Genomic DNA, 17184 nt, shown 5'->3' with positions numbered 1-17184 from the left:
TACCTCTCTTTCTACCTCTACCTCTCTCTCTACCTCTACCTCTCTCTCTCTACCTCTACCTCTCTCCCTAACTCTTTCTCTACCTCTCTCTCTACCTCTACCTCTCTCTACCTCTACCCCCCCCTCTCTCTCTCTCTCTTTCTACCTCTACCTCTCTTTCTACCTCTACCTCTCTCTCTACCTCTACCTCTCTCTCCCTAACTCTCTCTCTACCTCTCTCTCTACCTCTACCTCTCTCTACCTCTACCCCCCTCTCTCTCTTGCTCTCTCTCCCTCTCTCCCTCTCTACCTCTCTACCTCTCTACCTCTATTGTCATGGGAAATAGATATGAGAGAGAGAGGAGGGAGATGTGTGGAACCAGACCTCTCTCTCGACCTCTCCTTCTTTTTTGATAATTTTCCACCAGGCTCAGTGTGTGTAGAATAATAGGAAACACCACCCAAACTCAGGCCTCTCACAGTGTATGACGTACGGCAACAGATGTGGAACCAGACAGACAGGGCAGGTGACTGTCTCTCACTCACTCACAAACACACACACACACACACACACACGTCAGGTGACTATCACTCCACACAGTGTGATATGGAAACTGTATTAACATTTCACAGTACTGACAGACAAAGCACTTGTTCATTTGTTCCTACCGCACCTCTCTCACTCCCTCTCTTTCTCTCTCTTTCTCTCCCTCTCTCTCCTGTCTCTCTCTCTCGCTCTCTTTCTCTCTTCTCTTGCGCTTTTTCTCTCCCTCTCTCTCCTGTCTCTCTCTCCCTCTCTTTCTCTCTTCTCTCGCTCTCTTTCTCTCTTCTCTCGCTCTCTTTCTCTCCCTCTCTCTCTCTTTCTCCCTCTCTCCTGTCTCGCTTTCTCTCCCTCTCTCCTGTCTCTCTTCTCTTTCTCTCCCTCTCTCCTGTCTCTCTTTCTTTCCCTCTCTCCTGTCTCTCTTTCTTTCTCTCCCTCTCTCCTGTCTCTCTCTTCTCTCTTTCTCTCCCTCTCTCTCCTGTCTCTCTCTTTCTCTCCCTCTCTCTCCTGTCTCTATCTTTCTCTCCCTCTCTCCTGTCTGTCTCTTCTCTCTCTCTTTCTCTCCCTCTCTCTTTCTCTATCTTTCTCTCCCTCTCTCCTGTCTGTCTCTTCTCTCTCTCTCTTTCTCTCCCTCTCTATCCTGTCTCTCTCTCTCTCTCTCTCTCTCTCTCATTTTCTCCCTCTCCTTTTCTCTCTGGTTCCATCCATTTATCTCACTCTGTCCGCCCTCTCTCCTCTCTCTTTTTTGTCTGTCCATTTAAGTCACTCCTTTAGGCCGAGGTATGTATAGTTTTTGTGTGCTCTAGGGTAACGGTGTCTAGATGGAATTGATATACGTGGTCCTGGCGACTGGACCTTTATTTTGCTCTTACTGAGATTTACTGTCAGGGCCCAGGTCTGGCAGAATCTGTGCAGAAGATCTAGGTGCTGCTGTCGGCCCTCCTTGGTTGGGGACAGAAGCACTTTTTCATCAGCAAACAGTAGACATTTGATTTCAGATTCTAGTAGGGTGAGGCCGGGTGCTGCAGACTTTTCTAGTGCCCGCGCCAATTCGTTGATATATATGTTGAAGAGGGTGGGGCTTAAGCTGCATCCCTGTCTAACCCCACGGCCCCGTGGAAAGAAATGTGTGTGTTTTTTGCCAATTTTAATCACACACTTGTTGTTTGTGTACATGGATTTTATAATGTTGTATGTTTTTCCCCCAACACCACTTTCCATCAATTTGTATAGCAGACCCTCATGCCAAATTGAGTCGAATGCTTTGTTTGAAATCAACAAAGCATGAGAAGACTTTGCCTTTGTTTTGGTTTGTTTGTTTGTCAATTAGAGTGTGAAGGGTGAATACATGGTCTGTTGTACGGTCATTTGGAAGAAAGCCAATTTGACATTTGCTCACTAAATTGTTTTTACTGAGGAAATGTCTGCTGTTAATGATAATGCAGAGGATTTCCCCAAGGTTGCTGTTGATACATATCCTACGGTACTTATTGGGGTCAAATTTGTCTCCACTTTTGTGGATTGGGGTGATCAGTTCCTTGGTTCCAAATATTGGGGAAGATGCCAGAGCTGAGGATCATGTTAAATAGTTTAAGTATAGCCAATTGTAATTTATGGTCTGTATATTTTTATAATTTCATTGAGGATACCATCAACACCACAGGACTCTCTCTCTCCATCCTTGTCTCTCTCTCTCTCTCTTCCTGACTCTCCATCCTTGTCTCTCTCTCTCTCTCTCTTCCTGACTCTCCATCCTTGTCTCTCTCTCTCTCTCTTCCTGACTCTCTCCATCATTGTCTCTTCTCTCTCTGTCTCTCTCTCTTCCTGACTCTCTCCATCCTTGTCTCTCTCTCTCTCTTCCTGACTCTCTCCATCCTTGTCTCTTCTCTCTCTGTCTCTCTCTCTTCCTGACTCTCCATCCTTGTCTCTCTCTCTCTCTCTTCCTGACTCTCTCCATCCTTGTCTCTTCTCTCTCTCTCTTCCTGACTCTCTCTCCATCCTTGTCTCCTCTCTCTCTCCTAGTGTTGCACGGTATACCAGTACCACGGTAATATCATGGTATCAAAACATCATAATACTATGGAGCACTGTAGCACCATTTCATATGACACTACCAACTTTTTCAGCTCTACCGATCTAAAGAATCAGTTGAATTTAAGCAACCGCTTGTGTGTGTGTTGTGTGAGCCGGTCCAATGATATCCACTTCACATTCATATCATGTGTGGCAGCTGTAATCAGCCAGCCGCATCCCCTACCAGCCGTCACTCACCTGCTTCTCTCAGCATCTCCTACCAGCCCTCACTCACCTGCTTCTCTCAGCATCTCCTACCAGCCCTCACTCACCACATTCTCTCAGCATCTCCTACCAGCCCTCACTCACCTGCTTCTCTCAGCATCTCCTACCAGCCCTCACTCACCTGCTTCTCTCAGCACCTCCTACCAGCCTTCACTCACCTGCTTCTCTCAGCATCTCCTACCAGCCGTCACTCACCTGCTTCTCTCAGCATCTCCTACCAGCCCTCACTCACCTGCTTCTCTCAGCATCTCCTACCAGCCTTCACTCACCTGCTTCTCTCAGCACCTCCTACCAGCCTTCACTCACCTGCTTCTCTCAGCATCTCCTACCAGCCCTCACTCACCACATTCTCTCAGCATCTCCTACCAGCCCTCACTCACCACATTCTCTCAGCATCTCCTACCAGCCTTCACTCACCTGCTTCTCTCAGCATCTCCTACCAGCCCTCACTCACCACATTCTCTCAGCATCTCCTACCAGCCTTCACTCACCTGCTTCTCTCAGCATCTCCTACCAGCCTTCACTCACCTGCTTCTCTCAGCATCTCCTACCAGCCTTCACTCACCTGCTTCATACAGATCATTATGCAGTGTTTATTCCTTCCTCCCATTCCTCCAGTCAAAGTAGACCTTTTCAAATATTAGCGATATAAGCCATTTTATTTAGTATTCTATTCTATTATACTGTATTCTATTATACTGTATTCTATTATACTGTATTCTATTATACTGTATTCTATTATACTGTATTCTATTATACTGTATTCTATTATACTGTATTCTATTATACTGTATTCTATTATACTGTACACTGAACAATGTGAAGTTAAATTCAATGTGTTGTATTGAGTAGAAGTGTGAATTTCAGAGACAGGTTTTTGGAAATCGTGTCCGGGGGCGAACAGGATGCTAGGTGGGGATTTTAACAAGGCTAATCTGAAAACAAGACTCCCCAAATTTTATCAGCATATCGATTGCGCAACCAGGGGAGGAAAGACCTTGGACCATTGTTACTCTAACTTCCGCGACGCATATAAGGCCCTGCCCCGCCCCCCTTTCGGAAAAGCTGACCACGACTCCATTTTGTTGATCCCTGCCTACAGACAGAAACTAAAACAAGAGGCTCCCACGCTGAGGTCTGTCCAACGCTGGTCCGACCAAGCTGACTCCACACTCCAAGACTGCTTCCATCACGTGGACTGGGAGATGTTTCGTATTGCGTCAGATAACAACATTGACGAATACGCTGATTCGGTGTGCGAGTTCATTAGAACGTGCGTTGAAGATGTCGTTCCCATAGCAACGATTAAAACATTCCCTAACCAGAAACCGTGGATTGATGGCAGCATTCGTGTGAAACTGAAAGCGCGAACCACTGCTTTTAATCAGGGCAAGGTGTCTGGTAACATGACCGAATACAAACAGTGCAGCTATTCCCTCCGCAAGGCTATCAAACAAGCTAAGCGCCAGTACAGAGACAAAGTAGAATCTCAATTCAACGGCTCAGACACAAGAGGCATGTGGCAGGGTCTACAGTCAATCACGGACTACAGGAAGAAATCCAGCCCAGTCACGGACCAGGATGTCTTGCTCCCAGGCAGACTAAATAACTTTTTTGCCCGCTTTGAGGACAATACAGTGCCACTGACACGGCCTGCAACGAAAACATGCGGTCTCTCCTTCACTGCAGCCGAGGTGAGTAAGACATTTAAACGTGTTAACCCTCGCAAGGCTGCAGGCCCAGATGGCATCCCCAGCCGCGCCCTCAGAGCATGCGCAGACCAGTTGGCCGGTGTGTTTACGGATATATTCAATCAATCCCTATACCAGTCTGCTGTTTGCTGTCTGCTGTTCCCACATGCTTCAAGAGGGCCACCATTGTTCCTGTTCCCAAGAAAGCTAAGGTAACTGAGCTAAATGACTACCGCCCCGTAGCACTCACATCCGTCATCATGAAGTGCTTTGAGAGACTAGTCAAGGACCATATCACCTCCACCCTACCTGACACCCTAGACCCACTCCAATTTGCTTACCGCCCAAATAGGTCCACAGACGATGCAATCTCAACCACACTGCACACTGCCCTAACCCATCTGGACAAGAGGAATACCTATGTGAGAATGCTGTTCATCGACTACAGCTCGGCATTCAACACCATAGTACCCTCCAAGCTCGTCATCAAGCTCGAGACCCTGGGTCTCAACCCCGCCCTGTGCAACTGGGTACTGGACTTCCTGACGGGCCGCCCCCAGGTGGTGAGGGTAGGCAACAACATCTCCTCCCCGCTGATCCTCAACACTGGGGCCCCACAAGGTTGCGTTCTGAGCCCTCTCCTGTACTCCCTGTTCACCCACGACTGCGTGGCCACGCACGCCTCCAACTCAATCATCAAGTTTGCGGACGACACAACAGTGGTAGGCTTGATTACCAACAACGATGAGACGGCCTACAGGGAGGAGGTGAGGGCCCTCGGAGTGTGGTGTCAGGAAAACAACCTCACACTCAACGTCAACAAAACTAAGGAGATGATTGTGGACTTCAGGAAACAGCAGAGGGAACACCCCCCTATCCACATCGATGGAACAGTAGTGGAGAGGGTAGCAAGTTTTAAGTTCCTCGGCATACACATCACAGACAAACTGAATTGGTCCACTCACACAGATAGCATTGTGAAGAAGGCGCAGCAGCGCCTCTTCAACCTCAGGAGGCTGAAGAAATTCGGCTTGTCACCAAAAGCACTCACAAACTTCTACAGATGCACAATCGAGAGCATCCTGGCGGGCTGTATCACCGCCTGGTATGGCAACTGCACCGCCCTCAACCGTAAGGCTCTCCAGAGGGTAGTGAGGTCTGCACAACGCATCACCGGGGGCAAACTACCTGCCCTCCAGGACACCTACACCACCCGATGTTACAGGAAGGCCATAAAGATCATCAAGGACATCAACCACCCGAGCCACTGCCTGTTCACCCCGCTATCATCCAGAAGGCGAGGTCAGTACAGGTGCATCAAAGCTGGGACCGAGAGACTGAAAAACAGCTTCTATCTCAAGGCCATCAGACTGTTAAACAGCCACCACTAACACTGAGTGGCTGCTGCCAACACACTGACACTGACTCAACTCCAGCCACTTTAATAATGGGAATTGATGGGAAATGATGTAAATATATCACTAGCCACTTTAAACAATGCTACCTTATATAAATGTTACTTACCCTACATTATTCATCTCATATGCATACGTATATACTGTACTCTATATCATCGACGGTATCCTTATGTAATACATGTATCACTAGCCACTTTATACTATACTATGCCACTTTGTTTACATACTCATCTCATTTGTACATACTGTACCCGATACCATCTACTGTATCTTGCCTATGCTGCTCTGCACCATCACTCATTCATATATCCTTATGTACATATTCTTTATCCCCTTACACTGTGTACAAGACAGTAGTTTTGGAATTGTTAGTTAGATTACTTGTTATTACTGCATTGTCGGAACTAGAAGCACAAGCATTTCGCTACACTCGCATTAACATCTGCTAACCATGTGTATGTGACAAATAAAATTTGATTTGATTTGATTTAGTGGTATTGTATCCTTGGTAAAACGTTGATATCGTGACATTGTATCGTTGGTATCGTGATATTGTATGATACCGGTATTGTATCGTTGGTATCGTGATATTGTATGATAGTGGTATTGTATCCTTGGTAAAATGTTGGTATCGTGATATTGTACGATAGTGGTATTGTATCCTTGGTAAAACGTTGGTATCGTGATATTGGTATTGTATCGTTGGTAAAACGTTGGTATCGTGATAGTGGCATTGTATCGTTGATAAAACGTCGGTATCGTGATATTGTATGATAGTGGTATTGTATCCTTGGTAAAACGTTGGTATCGTGACATTGTATGATACCGGTAGTGTATCGTTGGTATCGTGATATTGTATGATACCGGTATTGTATCGTGATATTGTATTATAGTGGTACTGTATCGTTGGTAAAACGTTGGTATCGTGATATTGTATGATAGTGGTATTGTATCCTTGGTAAAACGTTGGTATCGTGATATTGTATGATACCGGTAGTGTATCGTTGGTATCGTGATATTGTATGATAGTGGTATTGTATCCTTGGTAAAACGTTGGTATCGTGACAACACTACTCTCTTTGCTCCAGCCCTCCTCTCTCTCACTCTCTCTCCAACAGAATTAACTAAATAACCCTACATGTTGACCCCTTGTTAAACGGCAGCCATTTTCCTGTTCAGTGTTATTATCCAGCCACTCTCTTCATGGCTCCTTTGTGCTATTAGCCCCAAGGCAAAAATTCACTCTGATGACTGTGAGGTTCTCTTTCCTGTCGCTGCCTCGTGTGGTGAATCTCTCAGTAAGAGGACTCAAAGGTTTCTTCTTAGAAACGATCAATGATCTATTCATCTTTTCAGAGAAGATTACCCCCTCCCTGCTTTTATGACATGCATGGACAAACACACACACACACACACACCTCTCATTCTTGTTGAGCAACCGGACAGTGTTGAGTGCTGTTCATCGATCACTCGATCGTATTTTCAAAAGGTTGAAAAGTCTACAGTTTTTAGTATGTGTTATTTTAGCGTGCATGCTGTTAGACAGTTGAGTCTACACGCACAACACACACACAACACGCATAACACACACACAACACACACATACACACTCACACACACACATACACAACACACACACAAAACACACATTCTGTTTGGTAGAGGAAGCTTTTGCATGTCATAAAAGCAGGCTGAGAGTCGTTCTTCCTCCTATCCAGACGGAGATGGGAGGATGTTGTGGTGGATGAGCACTTAAACTTCTCTAACGCAAAATAGAGAGGAAAGGACTGATGGCGGGGAGGGAGGGAGAGAGAGAGATGCTATTTAGAAAGGCCGCTGTAGGCAGACCTGGCTCTCAAGAGAAGACAGGCTATGTGCACACTGCCAACAAAATGAGGTGGAAACTGAGCTGCACTTCCTAACCTCTTTCCAAATGTATGACCATGTTTGAGACACATATTTCCCTCAGATTACACAGACCCACAACGATTTTGAAAACAAATCAATTTTTGATAAACTCCCATATCTACTGGGTGAAATACCACATTGTGCCATCACAGCAGCAAGATTTGTGACCTGTTGCCACGAGAAAAGGGTAACCAGTGAAGAACAAACAACATTGTAAATACAACATATATGTACAGTACATATATATGTGAAGTTTGGACACACCTACTCATTTAAGGGTTATTCTTCATTTTTGCTATTTTCTTCATAGAATAGAATAATAATACTTGTTTTGGTTACTGCATGATTCCATATATGTTATTTCATAGTTTTGTTGTCTTCACTCTTCTATTCATCCTCTCTACATCCTCTCTACATCCTCCACATCCTCTCTTCACCCTCTCTTCATCCTCTACATCCTCTCCACATCCTTTCTTCATCCTCTACATCTTCTACATCCTCTCTACATCCTCTCTACATCCTCTCTACATCCTCTACATCCTCTCTTCATCCTCTCTACATCCTCTACATCCTCTACATCCTCTCTACATCCTCTTCATCCTCTCTACACCATCTCTACATCCTCTACATCCTCTCTACATCTTCTACATCCTCTCTACATCCTCTACATTCTCTACATCCTCTACATCCTCTCTTCATCCTCTACATCCTCTCTTCATCCTCTACATCCTCTCTACATTCTCTACATCCTCTCTTCATCCTCTACATCCTCTCTTCATCCTCTACATCCTCTCTTCATCCTCTACATCCTCTCTACATCCTCTCTTCATCCTCTACATCCTTTCTTCATCCTCTCTACATTCTCTACATCCTCTTCATCCTCTCTACATCCTCTACACTTGCCATCACACACGCACACACACACACACACACACACACACACACACACACACACACACACACACACACACACACAAGTGTACTAATTGTAGATCATGCCTATTGATCTTTAACTGTATTGATTAGGCCTAGTACATAAACAGAAGTGATGACAGGCAGTATTGGGAACCTCCTGTTGTTATTGCGTCGTTGTGGTTCAATAAAGATGTTGCTTATCCAATCATCAATCAATCAGTTGTCGATACATTTATACAGCCCTTTTCACAGACATCTATTTGTTTGCGGTAGTGCCTGTTCAGCAATCTGGGCACAACCCATTTAACCCCTGAAGAGCAAACAGAGACAAATCAGATTCCTGTGATGTATCCCAGCTGGCGCTCTACCCTTCTATAAAGGACACTTCTTTTTGACCACAGCCCAATAGACCTTGCTTGTGCAGGAATCGGGTGCCATTTGGGACGTAGCCCGTCAGACGTGTGGGTACATATAATATAGTATGTGTGTGTCCTCCAGTCAGCACCTCTGTCACGGTCGATCCTGACAAGAGGAGCGCTTTCGAAGGGATATCCGACGTGTGTGAATCCGTAGGGAGGGTCAACGACATAGGCTTGCATCTCAAAGGGCACCTTGCTCGTGTCCCAAATCTGGCACCCTGTTCCCTATTTATGACACCTTGCTCGTGTCCCAAATCTGGCACCCTGTTCCCTATTTATGACACCATGCTCGTGTCCCAAATCTGGCACCCTGTTCCCTATTTATGACACCTTGCTCGTGTCCCAAATCTGGCACCCTGTTCCCTATTTATGACATCTTGCTCGTGTCCCAAATCTGGTACCCTGTTCCCTATTTATGACACCTTGCTCGTGTCCCAAATCTGGCACCCTGTTCCCTATTTATGACACCCTGCTCGTGTCCCAAATCTGGCACCCTGTTCCCTATTTTTGGCACCCTATTCCCTATAGAGCCCCTGGTTAAAAGTAGTGCACTACTATAGGGTACTATTTAAGATTCCACCAGTATCCCCTATTCTATACATTAGGGCTCTCTAGACTAACATTAGAAGAGACACACACAGACGTTTCAGAAGGCTATTAGACTTGTCGATCGGGTAGGGAGAGTCACATTAGTCAATGACATCTTTTGGGCCAGAAACACGCATAGGGATTTCTCATATGATCTCTAGCCCATACTTTCCTGTTGCCCTGAGTAAGGTGTGTGTGTCTGTGTGTGTGTGTGTGTGTGTGTGTGTGTGGGGAGCACTGAGTGCAGATACATTATGGTAGCCCGTCAATCAGTGTCGTAGCAGGCTAAGTCCCTAACACACACACACACCTAAATATTGAATGCCTCTCTGTAGAGAATACATGGAAGAGAGAGAAGGGGGGGCAGAGATAGGGAGGGGGAGAGAGAGAAGGGGGGGGGGCAGAGATAGGGAGGGGGAGAGAGAGAAGGGGGGGCAGAGATAGGGGGGGGGGGCAGAGAGAGAAGGGGGGGAAGAGATAGGGAGGGGGAGAGAGAGAAGGGGGGGCAGAGATAGGGAGGGGGAGAGAGAGAAGGGGGGGCAGAGATAGGGAGGGGGAGAGAGAGAAGGGGGGGGCAGAGATGAGAAGGGGGGGGGCAGAGATAGGGGGGGGGGGGCAGAGATAGGGAGTGGGAGAGAGAGAAGGGGGGAGGCAGAGATAGGGAGGGGAGAGAGAGAAGGGGGGGCAGAGATAGGGAGGGGGAGAGAGAGAAGGGGGGGTCAGAGATAGGGGGGGGCAGAGAGAGAAGGGGGGGGCAGAGATAGGGAGGGGGAGAGAGAAGGGGGGGGGCGACAGGAAAAGAGAAACCAGAATGGAGAACTGAACGAGAGAAAAGGGAAATTGGACGGGAGAACTTACCAGTCAGACCTGAATGTACCTGGGTATTGCTCTCTACAGAATATCAGTCTCAAACTGCATCTTATGTCCTATGTAGTGCACTGCTTTCAGCCAGAGGAGCACAAAAAACTGGGTGGTTCGAGCCCTGAATGCTGATTGGCTGACAGCCGTGGTATATCAGAACGTATACCACGGGTATGACAAAACATGTATTTGTACTGTTCTGTTTACATTGGTAACAAGTTTATAATAGCAATAAGGCACCTCGGGAGGCTTGCGGTATATGGCCAATATACCCTGGCTAAGGGCTGTATCCAGGCACTCCGCGTTGTGTCGTGCTTACGTCGTGGTTTCTTGGCCATAATGTAAGTCAGCCTTTTGGAGACTCTTCAGTGTATGTCTGTTGGCCATTCTCTATAGTACACTATATCCTGTATGATCATCTCCATGGTGATCTCTGAACCCTCTGTTGGCCATTCTCTATAGTACACTATATCCTGTATGATCATCTCCATGGTGATCTCTGAACCCTCTGTTGGCTAACTCAACTCATGCTCTGTTGGCTAACTCAGCTCATGCTCTGTTGGCTAACTCAACTCATGCTCTGTTGGCTAACTCAACTCATGCTCTGTTGGCTAACTCAACCCATGATCTGTTGGCTAACTCAACCCATGATCTGTTGGCTAACTCAACTCGTGATCTGTTGGCTAACTCAGCTCATGCTCTGTTGGCTAACTCAGCTCATGCTCTGTTGGCTAACTCAGCTCATGCTCAGCTCAGCTCCCTCTGTTGGCTAACTCAACTCATGCTATGTTGGCTAACTCAACTCATGCTCTGTTGGCTAACTCAACTCATGCTCTGTTGGCTAACTCAACTCATGCTCTGTTGGCTAACTCAGCTCATGCTCTGTTGGCTAACTCAGCTCATGATCTGTTGGCTAACTCAACTCATGATCTGTTGGCTAACTCAGCTCATGTAATCCGGCTCAGGGTTGCGAAATTCCTGGAACTTTCAACAAATCCCTGTTTTGGCTGCAAAAGCTGGGTTTTACTGCCCTCTAGTTGTTAGGCGATGCAAATGCTAAATCTGTTTTAAACAGAGCCCTGAAAACGACCTGCAGGAGATACTGTTCTCTATCTATTGTTCTATTCATCCCTCCCCCTCTCTCTCTCTCTCTCTCTCTCTCCCCCCATCTCCATATTTCCCCCTCTCTCTCTTTCTCTCCCCCTGTCTCCATCCCTCTCTCTTTCTCTCCCCCGTCTCCATCCCTCTCTCTTTCTCTCCCCCTGTCTCCATCCCTCTCTCTCTTTCTCTCCCCCCATCTCCATATTCACCCCTCTCTCTCTTTCTCTCCCCCGTCTCCATCCCTCTCTCTCTTTCTCTCCCCCTGTCTCCATCCCTCTCTCTCTTTCTCTCCCCGTCTCCATCCCTCTCTCTCTTTCTCTCCCCCATCTCCATCCCTCTCTCTTTCTCTCCCCCTGTCTCCATCCCTCTCTCTCTTTCTCTCCCCCTGTCTCCATCCCTCTCTCTCTTTCTCTCCCCCTGTCTCCATCCCTCTCTCTTTCTCTCCCCCGTCTCCATCCCTCTCTCTTTCTCTCCCCCTGTCTCCATCCCTCTCTCTTTCTCTCCCCCGTCTCCATATTCACCCCTCTCTCTCTCTCTCCCCCGTCTCCATCCCTCTCTCTCTTTCTCTCCCAGTCTCCACCCCTCTCTCTCTTTCTCTCCCCCATCTCCATATTTCCCCCTCTCTCTCTTTCTCTCCCCCATCTCCATCCCTCTCTCTTTCTCTCCCCCTGTCTCCATCCCTCTCTCCCCCTGTCTCCATCCCTCTCTCTCTTTCTCTCCCCCTGTCTCCATCCCTCTCTCTTTCTCTCCCCCGTCTCCATCCCTCTCTCTTTCTCTCCCCCTGTCTCCATCCCTCTCTCTCTTTCTCTCCCCCCATCTCCATATTCACCCCTCTCTCTCTTTCTCTCCCCCGTCTCCATCCCCCTCTCTCTTTCTCCCCCCATCTCCATATTTCCCCCTCTCTCTCTTTCTCTCCCCGTCTCCATCCCTCTCTCTCTTTCTCTCCCCCATCTCCATCCCTCTCTCTTTCTCTCCCCCTGTCTCCATCCCTCTCTCTCTTTCTCTCCCCCTGTCTCCATCCCTCTCTCTTTCTCTCCCCCTGTCTCCATCCCTCTCTCTTTCTCTCCCCCGTCTCCATCCCTCTCTCTTTCTCTCCCCCTGTCTCCATCCCTCTCTCTTTCTCTCCCCGTCTCCATCCCTCTCTCTTTCTCTCCCCCGTCTCCATATTCACCCCTCTCTCTCTTTCTCTCCCCCGTCTCCATCCCTCGCTCTCTTTCTCTCCCCATCTCCATATTTCCCCCTCTCTCTTTCTCTCCCCCTGTCTCCACCCCTCTCTCTCTTTCTCTCCCCCATCCTCATATTTCCCCCTCTCTCTTTCTCTCCCCCATCTCCATCCCTCTCTCTTTCTCTCCCCCGTCTCCATATTCACCCCCCTCTCTTTCTCTCCCCCATCTCCATATTCAACCCTCTCTCTCTTTCTCTCCCCCCATCCTCATATTCTCCCCTCTCTCTCTTTCTCTCCCCCGTCTCCATCCCTCTCTTTCTCTTTCTCCCCCATCTCCATATTCACCCCTCTCTCTCTTTCTCTCCCCCGTCTCCATCCCTCTCTCTCTTTCTCTCCCCCGTCTCCATCCCTCTCTCTCTTTCTCTCCCCCTGTCTCCATCCTTCTCTCTCTTTCGCTCCCCCATCTCCATCCCTCTCTTTCTCTTTCTCCCCATCTCCATATTTCCCCCTCTCTCTCTTTCTCTCCCCGTCTCCATCCCTCTCTCTCTTTCTCTCCCCCCATCCTCATATTCTCCCCTCTCTCTCTTTCTCTCCCCCCATCTCCATATTCACCCCTCTCTCTCTTTCTCTCCCCCGTCTCCATCCCTCTCTCTCTTTCTCTCCCCCTGTCTCCATCCCTCTCTCTCTTTCTCTCCCCCGTCTCCATCCCTCTCTCTCTTTCTCTCCCCCTGTCTCCATCCCTCTCTCTCTTTCTCTCCCCCTGTCTCCATCCCTCTCTCTCTTTCTCTCCCCCTGTCTCCATATTCACCTCTCTCTCTTTCTCTCCCCCTGTCTCCATCCCTCTCTCTTTCTCTCCCCCTGTCTCCATCCCTCTCTCTCTTTCTCTCCCCCTGTCTCCATCCCTCTCTCTTTCTCTCTCCCGTCTCCATATTCACCCCTCTCTCTCTCTCTCCCCACCGTCTCCCTCCCTCCCTCCCCCAGCCAGTCTGATGTTAGGTACAGAGATCGACCTGCAGCATGTAGAGAACAGTGTGATTGCCATGGAGATGGTGTTGAAGGCGTGGCTTCATGACCAGGGCGGGAAAAAGGAACAACTCCACCTGTTGTTACCACCTGGACTACAGGGAGAGATTACTACACCTAGTCATGGACAGAGAGCTAGTCCAGGTAGTAGTCTGTCTATTTCCTCTTGTCTCTCTGTCCGTTTCCTCTTGTCTCTGTCTGTTTCTCTCTGTCTATTTCCTCTTGTCTCTCTGTCTGTTTCCTCTTGTCTCTCTGTCTGTTTCCTCTTGTCTCTCTGTCTGTTTCCTCTTGTCTCTGTCTGTTTCTCTCTGTCTATTTCCTCTTGTCTCTCTGTCTGTTTCCTCTTGTCTCTCTGTCTGTTTCTCTCTGTCTATTTCCTCTTGTCTCTCTGTCTGTTTCCTCTTGTCTCTCTGTCTGTTTCCTCTTGTCTCTGTCTATTTCCTCTTGTCTCTGTCTGTTTCCTTGTGTCTCTCTGTCTGTTTCCTCTTGTCTCTGTCTATTTCCTCTTGTCTCTGTCTGTTTCCTTGTGTCTCTCTGTCTGTTTCCTCGTGTCTCTCTGTCTGTTTCCTTGTGTCTCTCTGTCTGTTTCCTCTTGTCTATGTCTGTTTCCTCTTGTCTCTGTCTGTTTCCTTTTGTCTCTCTGTCTGTTTCCTTTGGTCTCTCTGTCTGTTTCCTCATGTCTCTCTGTCTGTTTCCTCGTGTCTCTCTGTCTGTTTCCTCGTGTCTCTCTGTCTGTTTCCTCTTGTCCCTGTCTGTTTCCTCTTGTCTCTGTCTGTTTCCTTTTGTCTCTCTGTCTGTTTCCTCTTGTCTCTCTGTCTGTTTCCTCTTGTCTCTCTGTCTGTTTCATTTTGTATCTCTGTCTGTTTCCTCGTGTCTCTCTGTCTGTTTCCTTTTGTCTCTCTGTCTGTTTCCTTTGGTCTCTCTGTCTGTTTCCTTTGGTCTCTCTGTCTGTTTCCTTTTGTCTCTCTGTCTGTTTCCTCGTGTCTCTCTGTCTGTTTCCTCGTGTCTCTCTGTCTGTTTCCTCGTGTCTCTCTGTCTGTTTCCTCGTGTCTCTCTGTCTGTTTCCTCTTGTCTCTGTCTGTTTCCTCTTGTCTCTGTCTGTTTCCTTTTGTCTCTCTGTCTGTTTCCTTTTGTCTCTCTGTCTGTTTCCTTTGGTCTCTCTGTCTGTTTCCTTTTGTCTCTGTCTGTTTCCTCTTGTCTCTCTGTCTGTTTCATTTTGTATCTCTGTCTGTTTCCTCGTGTCTCTCTGTCTGTTTCCTTTTGTCTCTCTGTCTGTTTCCTTTTGTCTCTCTGTCTGTTTCCTTTGGTCTCTGTCTGTTTCCTTTTGTCTCTCTGTCTGTTTCCTCTTGTCTCGGTCTGTTTCCTCTTGTCTCTGTCTGTTTCCTCTTGTCTCTGTCTGTTTCCTTTTGTCTCTCTGTCAGTTTCCTTTGGTCTCTCTGTCTGTTTCCTCGTGTCTCTCTGTCTGTTTCCTCTTGTCTCTCTGTCTGTTTCATTTTGTATCTCTGTCTGTTTCCTCGTGTCTCTCTGTCTGTTTCCTTTTGTCTCTCTGTCTGTTTCCTTTGGTCTCTGTCTGTTTCCTCTTGTCTCTGTCTGTTTCCTTTGGTCTCTCTGTCTGTTTCCTCGTGTCTCTCTGTCTGTTTCCTCGTGTCTCTCTGTCTGTTTCCTCTTGTCTCTGTCTGTTTCCTTTTGTCTCTCTGTCTGTTTCCTCTTGTCTCTCTGTCTGTTTCCTTTTGTCTCTCTGTCTGTTTCCTCGTGTCTCTCTGTCTGTTTCCTATTGTCTCTGTCTGTTTCCTTTTGTCTCTCTGTCTGTTTCCTCTTGTCTCTCTGTCTGTTTCCTTTGGTCTCTCTGTCTGTTTCCTCTTGTCTCTCTGTCTGTTTCCTTGTGTCTCTCTGTCTGTTTCCTCTTGTCTCTCTGTCTGTTTCATTTTGTATCTCTGTCTGTTTCCTTGTGTCTCTCTGTCTGTTTCCTCTTGTCTCTGTCTGTTTCCTCTTGTCCCTGTCTGTTTCCTCGTGTCTCTCTGTCTGTTTCCTCTTGTCTCTCTGTCTGTGTCTCTCTGTCTGCTTCCTCTTGTCTTTCTGTCTGTTTCCTCTTGTCTCTGTCTCTCTGTCTGTTTCTTCTTGTCTCTGTCTGTTTCCTCTTCTCTCTGTCTGTTTCCTCTCTCTGTTTCTTCTTGTCTCTCTGTCTGTTTCCTCTTGTCTCTGCCGGTTTCTCTCTGTCTGTTCCCTCTTGGGTCTGTTTCCTCTTGTCTCTGCCTGTTTCTCTCTTGTCTCTCTGTCTGTTTCCTCTTGTCTTGCTGTCTGTTTCCTTTTGTCTCTCTGTCTGTTTCCTCTTGTCTCTCTGTCTGTTTCCTCATGTCTCTGTTTCCTCTTGTCTCTCTGTCTGTTTCCTTTTGTCTCTCTGTCTGTTTCCACTTGTCTCTCTGTCTGTTTCCTCTTGTCTCTCTGTCTGTTTCCTCTTGTCTCTCTGTCTGTTTCCTCTTGTCTCTGTTTCCTCTTGTCTCTCTGTCTGTTTCCTCTTGCTTCTCTCTGTTTCCTCTTGTCTCCCTCTGTTTCTCTCTGTCTTTCTTCTTCTGTCTCTATCCCCTCTTTTTCTCCACTTTCTCCCCATCACTCATACCTCTCTCTCTCTCTTCCCCCCCCCCCCCCCTCTCTCTCTTTCTCTCTCTGTCCATCTGTCCCTGTCTGCAGTGTGTGTGAAGTGTGACATGCAGGAGCGTCTCCTAAGCCCCGCCCTCTTACCTCTGACCCCTGACCTTGGGGTCAAGACGGAGAGCACCAAGGACTTCCTGGTGTCAGGCAAGGGCTTGGCCAATCAGAGCCCTCCGCCTCAGAGACTCAGAGTCATCAAGTAAGAGAGAGAGAGAGACTGACAGAGAGAGAGAGGGAGAGACAGAGAGAGAGGGAGAGACAGAGAGAGAGGGAGAGACAGAGAGAGAGGGAGAGACAGACAGAGAGGGAGAGAGAGACTGACAGAGAGGGAGAGACAGAGAGAGAGAGACACAGAGAGAGAGACACAGAGAGAGACACAGAGAGAGACACGGAGAGAGACACAGAGAGAGACACGGAGAGAGACAGGGGGAGAGACAGAGGGAGAGACAGAGGGAGAGACAGAGGGAGAGACAGAGGGAGAGACAGAGGGAGAGACACAGGGAGAGACAGAGGGAGGGATAGAGAGCGTTGCAGCCTAAAATCATGACACACACAGACATGTTAAAGTGTCCATTTCTGCCCCATTAAAACATAGCGATGAACACATCTCACTGTGTCTTCAGAACAA

At 47.7% G+C, this 17184-nt stretch overlaps 1 protein-coding gene across 3 annotated transcripts in view; it reads left to right on the top strand.

Annotated features, from left to right (window-relative positions):
* Positions 1–16878, top strand: part of LOC110532904 (meiosis 1 associated protein) — a 45473-nt gene extending 28595 nt beyond the window's left edge. For all 3 annotated transcript variants that reach the window (XM_036987252.1, XM_036987251.1, XM_036987250.1), the window contains 2 exons: positions 13866–14051; positions 16596–16878. In XM_036987252.1, coding sequence (XP_036843147.1) covers positions 13866–14051; positions 16596–16759 — 350 coding nt within the window. In that variant the 3' untranslated portion in view covers positions 16760–16878. The remainder of the gene's footprint in view (positions 1–13865; positions 14052–16595) is intronic.
* Positions 16879–17184: the final 306 nt, after the last annotated feature.

The sequence above is a fragment of the Oncorhynchus mykiss genome, chromosome 9 (genome assembly GCF_013265735.2).
Source record: "Oncorhynchus mykiss isolate Arlee chromosome 9, USDA_OmykA_1.1, whole genome shotgun sequence".
Taxonomy (NCBI): Eukaryota; Metazoa; Chordata; class Actinopteri; order Salmoniformes; family Salmonidae; genus Oncorhynchus; species Oncorhynchus mykiss.
Note: the sequence above shows the minus strand (reverse complement) of the source record. Positions and strands in the feature narration are given on the sequence as shown.